The sequence below is a fragment of the Aphanomyces astaci genome (assembly GCF_000520075.1).
Source record: "Aphanomyces astaci strain APO3 unplaced genomic scaffold supercont1.1, whole genome shotgun sequence".
NCBI lineage: Eukaryota > Oomycota > Saprolegniomycetes > Saprolegniales > Verrucalvaceae > Aphanomyces > Aphanomyces astaci.
Genome location: NW_009798264.1, coordinates 2,154,082 through 2,161,060, shown reverse-complemented (window position 1 = coordinate 2,161,060; position 6,979 = coordinate 2,154,082). Strand labels below are relative to the sequence as shown.

Sequence of the window (6,979 nt, the reverse complement as noted above, 5' to 3'; positions counted from 1 at the left end):
CAAGATTGTGCAAGAAGAGCTGGGATCTGACCTGTGTGCCATGCCACCGAATGCGACGTCTGTGTACCAGCCCTTGGACGTGGGTGTCATGGCGCCCTTCAAGCGTCACCTACGTGAGTTGTGGCTGTATGAGGAGATGATTGACAGTGACGACGAGGATCCCGACTCACTGACTGCAAAGCAGAAGCGCCTAGCCATGATCAAGCGTGCGATTGCGGCGTGGGATTTGGTGACGCCCGAAATCGTCCGCAGCAGCTTCGAGAAAGCGCTGGCTTTTGGGCCAACGACTGGAGAATAAGGGATTAAAAAAATGCAGGACAATGTTTTTCATTATTATATATGTTTTGTATGATTTTTTTTATTTGTGCTTGAATTTTTTTATATCTTGAGAAAAAGTTTGACACTGCCCGGGAATTGAACCCGGGCCCCCTCCTCTATCCTTTGATGCCGTCACGCTTAACCATTGCGCCACCGCGTCAAACGCTTACGCTTACACTCGAAGCATTGTATCAATCAAGTCGACTTTTTTCATTGTAACGCAAGAACTAATATCCTTCAGAAAACTTGGCCTGTGGCATTCGACTTGCTTGTAGATTAGTGGCTCCTTGATTGTCTAATAAAATGACCTCCAAAATATAAATCCGGACTCAACTCGAGCCAATAAAAATGGGCATCACGTCTCCGATTGGCAGGAAAGGCGGGCGTACTTCGAAGTAAGGCAGCCAACCACCATCAAGTATTTGCATTCCACCCGAAGAAAAAGTAGGCCTTAAGTTCCATAGATCCCTGTAACTGGTTGTTTGTGTTTTGTGGCTTAATCCTATTGGTTCTTTGTTTCAAACTTTTGACCTTCGCTCTCAAAACGCGCATGATAGTCACAAATGTCCAAAAGCACCCGAGTCATCCGGATGAGGATAACTTCCAGGTGCTTTGGTTTTAGTGACACAATACACTTAAAACTATTTTTAAATTCGACCGGGCCCGATTCAGAAATAGTTCAGGCTTAGCGCTGCTTATATGAGACATGATGGCAGTCCTCGTCCTCTATATCGACAATGCTCATGGAAGAAGTTTGGGCCAATTGGCCCGACCACTTGCTTGTTCAGAAGAGGCTATACAAAGATCATCAGTCTGATTTAGGACAAATTTTAATAAATCCTCGTAATAAAAATGATTTTGTGGCAAAACTCGAGGTGAAACGTGAAGGTAAATTGGGACAGAGTAGTACGTCCACGGTAGGAAGCGGTGCCGAACAGAACCTCTCGCATATCGCGTGTACACAGCGCCCACATCTATTACCGTCCAACCACCTGGTTTGTGTGAGTCATCGATTATGCAAATATCTACAGATTTCCCGCAATACCAAAGTGAAGCTTGTACGCTCCATCTCTTGCAAAGACAAACTGTCGCTTTGACGGTCTCTTGCTCATGCAATGTTCCATATGTTCTGGCGGGACGTCACGACTAACCCAGCGTACGTACTTTCGACGCTGTCGCTGGTAATTGTGCCCTCGATAATGTCGAGGACGATCAATTTGTGGCAGCCAGAATTACTGACGGACCACGAATGTACGGAGGCATCATGCTGTAACTTGTTTTAAGTATCCATTGGTAATACAGTATGTAGTGTTCTGGTAGTTTGAGTGATCTGTTTCCGACTATAGTGTTATTCAGATTGTGAAAGTCACCCAAGAATATTTGAAGTCATCCAGGCAAAATTGAATTCATCCATACCGTACGTTTGGGCGAAACAAACAGATTCTTTTGAACAAGTAGTCGGATTTTGCTACTGTTCTTTTATTCTCTTCGACTTGAACCGATCAAACCCTTCCTCGAAATTCAAAGGCTGAAATTCAATTGTCTTTCGTTTATTCATATTTAAGAACTCCCATTTTATGAATATAACTACGCTAGAAACAAAAATAATGATGAGTATTTTTTTGTGTCGAAGCCCAGATTTAAACAAAGTATTAATTATAATTTGTCAGTAATATGCGAGGTACTAAAATGACATGTACTATCAAGAGTACTACTTTGATGTTCATACTTTCCGGTTACACCACTTTCGCACCGAGTAGTAATCATAATCACTACCAGTACTTGCCTATATTATCCACTCCACATCAACATCACACCTAGAACAAACCGTCTTGAACTGAGTATATGTCATTTCAGACATCATTTAACTTAAGTATTGTATGTCCTTTTTTGGCTGAACATAATATGACTCGAATATTGAACGGATATTTTATGTTGTCCTCACCATACATGTCTATTTTCAATCGATAATATGAAGGAAAGCAGTAATTTATTTCAAGTGAAAAAAGTGGTTTAGGCTCAACTTCTCGGTCACCCGCTGTTGATATCGACCGATTTACTAAAGTATCATTGGTTGTATTTTTTAGTCATAAGTTTGCAGAATTATATGAACCTTGTTGGTACCCCAGATTACGTTCAGTTGTAGTGTCGTACCAACAATTCAGATGTAATGCAATTCCCTTTTTAAGTACCTTGATGCGCATCCACCTCTCTCGAGACTCTACCTCAACACATGAGGTGACAGGTGACGTATGTTCTGTGATTTTCAGCAAAATTTATGTGGCAGGAATGTGAACTCTAATACAATGTGTGGTGGGTCAATTAATTCACCAAAATATTAGAAAATAGAGTACGAACCTCCTTCAAATAACGCAGCCCCACGAACCGTCCGCAACCCCGCTGGCGTTGCTTCGACAACATGCCACAATCAACCACCACTAATACGCCTATTGAAAAAGAGGAGGAAATTCAATGCGATACATAGAATTACTCGTTCGACGTGCAGTACACAACTCACCAGCCACCCGACGCCATTACGAGTAATTATCGATTCATACCGTTGATTTCGTGCTATCTCAAGAAGATACTCTGGGTCTTGCTTGTAGCGACCAACCATTTCAAGTGTCATGTGGCGTGATGCGTGTTGCATGCCTACATCCGATGCGCTGCGCCAAGCGCCTAAAAGCCACCCAGTCTTACGCAGCTAGTGCGTTGTAAATGGACCTTGACGCCCAGTAGTCTTCAAACAGATCTCGCGGGACTTGACTTGAAACTTCGCCGCCAGATAGCACTTGGTTGAATATTCGTTGTGCGAGAGCAGCCTGCTCTCGCCTAAATGCTGAAACAACTTGAGCCAGGCTTATAGAGTTCAGACAAGACAGTGCTGAGGACTCTGGCCGTCGCTACACATAGTGAGCACGATCGGTTTGTTCATTCTAATAGTAAAGGCAAACATGGTGACTGCGCCAAATCCATCTACCGACGTTAACCTTGGCAGGAACTGGCTGCAGTTGAATCCGACACCTTTCGTCCGCATGCAGAAAGAGGCTTATGTGGAATAGAATCATGGTCCCCAGTTTCTAGCCAATGAGATAATTAGTCGCCAAAAGTACGTACGAATGTTCACCAGCTCCAGAACCTTTGGTTTTGAAGATGTCCTGGCAGCTCGAGCACGATTCCTCGTCGGCCACTTGGTCCATACCCTTTGCCTTGTGCGCGGCGGCACTAAACTGGACCATGTTTTTTGATGTTTCCACTGGTCATCACACAACACTTGTCCATCATCGACGTTCAGAACTGGGGAAGTGTCATCGAAGTAGAGTAGCGACCCCACAAGGCCAGTTTTGAACTTCAAGTAAGAGAATAAGCTCTTCACAGACATTGCTGGGACATACTGTGGGGAGTCTAACCAGAGGATTAAGAGGGACATGTTGTCCCGAATACGTCCAAAGTAGCATCGTAGTCCTTTGTAGTGCTTGTCATACCCTCGTTCTGAGTGCGGCTCGAGGAACCGACTTCCGTAAACACGCTGCTGGTTTGGAGCTAGTAACAAGTCATGTTCATTGAATGCTGACAACATTCCGGCTTCTGCACTTGTCAATTGCGCGGTCGAAAGTACATGGAAGGAAACAGATGGCAGGGGACGCGGCAGTCTCGTCGCAAGCTTGAGAGCAATGTCGTCGAACGATGGTGTGTCTTTTATCGGGGAAAACCTCAAGTGACCTCGTGACCAATAACAGCTACATCCAATAAGAAAACGCGATCATAACGCAAGCCAATAAAATCAAGTTATAAATTTTGTCCAATGAACATCTAGGGGGCAAATAATGGCCTATCCATGACGCAAGAAATACCCAATTACATTTCATTCGCTAAAAGCCCAGATATTGCTTAGCTGATCCATCGGGGGCGCCATGCCCACTCTAGGTGCCCTCCTGCAGTCAATACGACACCAATCGCAGCACTTCTTTAGCCAAGACATATCTATACACTCTAAGCAATAGCATAGACTCGGTCTAAGTACTCTGTTACCGAAGCCCAACACACAATTCCCCCCAGAACCCTGCACAACCACTCGACATGTTCCGGACTGAAATTGACTAAGTTATACAAATGAGACTTGTACTTGAGCATCCACATAAGCGCGTAGATATGCTCAAGCAATCCAAAAACCGCCTAGTCTACGCCCAGGTATGGCCAAATATATTATCTGTGATGTACGTCGCTTAATTGTCCCAAAAATACCAAAATTTACTGGTCTTGTTTTATTTTCGCGCCGTAGACGGCAAAAACAGATTGTACTGACCTCGCAATGGATCCTCCTGCAAGGGCATCGCATAGCGAAAGTAGCGGTAATGATCGCCATAGTACTGCGTGGGTAAGTCGCTGCAGCGCAGAAGAAGGAAGTCGGCAATTAAGGCTTCCGCAATGGCCAACAGCTAAGGGTTTACACGCGTGCTTTTTGAGTTTTTTGCTCGTGTTCAGGAAAGTGGGGGAATTACGCTTGCCTTTTCAAATAACCACTCTAAGGAACCGGGGAAATTGCGCGTGTAAATATGTTGAGATGCCTAAGCTATTATATCGAACAAGTATGACAGCTAATACGAACATGCTAATCGACATCTTCGCGTCACTGACCATCGCGCCGTCATCTAATCAAAATCTCGGCCAATACAGGACCAATTTCAATCAATTTTCAACTGGTCCCATCCACGCAATAGGCTTCACTTCCCTCGGACGTGCTACACGACACGAGTCGCTCATCACAACAGGCATGACCTGCTCTATCTCGGCTACAATTGGTCCAATTTCACTCATTCTTCAACAGGTCCCACCATGGAGAGATGAGGTCAGTTGTGGAACCTGTCCCGTCCAGTCAGACATGAGCTTACCTCCCCACAGGCGGCTATTACTACAGACATGACCAGCTCTATCTCGGTCAATACTGGTCCAATTTCACTCATCTCCTATTGTGCACATGCAGTACGTGTTACGCACCACATATGTCTTAATAATTTTCATGCATTTTCTTCAGAATTCATCAATGCATCGTGGAAATGTGAATTCAAACCAATTTTGATATCTTACATAAAGTTGATGTAGGTTTTCACAGATGGGGAATAAAATAGAACATTGGTTTGATACCTTGTTCGGAATTAGAAGGTACATGGATCAATTCCTCGCAAGTTCCCTACTCTTCCTGCGCATATTACAGAGATATGATAAATCAACCTAATGACATGGACCAATCAAATATCCACATAATCCTTGGTCAGCAGTCGCCATCTTTTCATTTCCAGGATGCTACGTTCAAGGTCGCGCCAGTCTACACGTGCGTCTTGTGCAACAACAAAGTTTTACTCACGCCCAACCAGATAACCAATCACTTCGCGAAGCACCATGCCGACGCACCACTGCACAAAGCGGCAGGAATTGATGGACGCGCGAGACGACGAAGAGTCCGAATGGTAAGCTATCTTCTCTGTATATTGACTGAAGCCCATGATGATAGGTGCATATCGACCATCAATGGGAAGCGCTACCAAACTGAGAGATGAGGTTCAAGCTTATTCGCATGCCCCCATGGCGCCAATCTATATGTATAGCACTGCGGGAGGAAGCGTGTGTAGTTGAGGGCAAAATGCACAATGAATTAACTGAAGATCTACAAAGATCTCCTTAATCCTCATCACTATGAAATCTTCTTAGTCTACTTCACTACTTCTACACTAATATGCATTTTTGTATACAATGGATGCGGGTGCGGTTGAGACATTGGGGAACTTCACTAGGCTAGCGATTCTAAGCCATACTTGCCCTTGAGACACATTCCCAGGCAAGCATTAGCTAGGGTGCGTCATGAGCCAGGTACTTAGGAGCTGGGTGCGGGCAAGGTGGTGGCAAGCCGTTAACCCACCTGTCACATCGCTACATTCTCCCCCTGACGTCTTGCTACACCTTGAAACGCCTTGACTCCAAGTCTTGGACGAGTTGCTTGAAGTGCACAACATGCTTGATGTCTTTCATCAGTTCCCACGTGGCTTCGCTTTCGGGCTGTCCATGCCACTTGACCAAGTACTCCAACTTGCGATTGAACTGGCGCTTCTTGAGCAGTTTCTCGACAATGTACATTTCTTCGCCGGTGGATTCGTCTAGAATAACAGGAGTTGCTTTCGGGATAGACCGGGAGGCAAACTTGGCTTCGTTGGTGTGATAGTGCTTAAGTCGATCGACGTTGAACACGTCATGCACACGAGACATCGAGCGAGGCAACTTTAGGCGCATGGCGTTGTCATTAATGGCTTGGACAATCTCAAAGGGACCGATGAATCGTGGAACCAACTTGGGACGCTCGGACTTGTCGAGCATCTGGGCATGCTTTAAAGGCAGGTTGCGAGTCGCTAGCAGTACTTGATCGCCTTCCTTGAAGGTCACGTTCGAGTGGCGCTTGTCATAATACGCTTTCTGACGCTGCTGGGCCTTCATCAAATTCTCGTGCGCCATCCGAATGACTTCTTTGCGATGTTCTGCAAAATTCTTGGCAAAGTCATTTTTGGGCAAGGAGCTGCTCACGGCAGGGTTGCGCAACTTGCGGCCTGTGTCGACTTCGAACGGTGTTAAGCCGGTTGATGTTTGTACTAAGCCTTGGTGGGCAAATTCG

General features: G+C 45.3%; 2 protein-coding genes and 1 pseudogene across 3 annotated transcripts; all 3 read right to left on the bottom strand.

The window, feature by feature from the left end:
- Positions 1–398: 398 nt before the first annotated feature.
- On the bottom strand, positions 399–478 carry H257_00753 (annotated as a pseudogene). The gene has a single exon. The product of its transcript is annotated as a tRNA-OTHER (tRNA).
- A 2,536-nt stretch (positions 479–3,014) lies between these two features.
- H257_00752 (hypothetical protein) lies at positions 3,015–3,557 on the bottom strand (the record flags this gene model as incomplete). The annotated part of the gene is made up of 2 exons (XM_009823588.1): positions 3,015–3,150; positions 3,436–3,557. 2 exons carry the CDS (start codon positions 3,555–3,557, stop codon positions 3,015–3,017), a joined length of 258 nt encoding a protein of 85 aa, XP_009821890.1.
- Positions 3,558–6,270: 2,713 nt separating this feature from the next.
- H257_00751 (hypothetical protein) lies at positions 6,271–6,822 on the bottom strand (the record flags this gene model as incomplete). Its single annotated transcript, XM_009823587.1, has 1 exon — positions 6,271–6,822. One exon carries the CDS (start codon positions 6,820–6,822, stop codon positions 6,271–6,273), a length of 552 nt encoding a protein of 183 aa, XP_009821889.1.
- Positions 6,823–6,979: the final 157 nt, after the last annotated feature.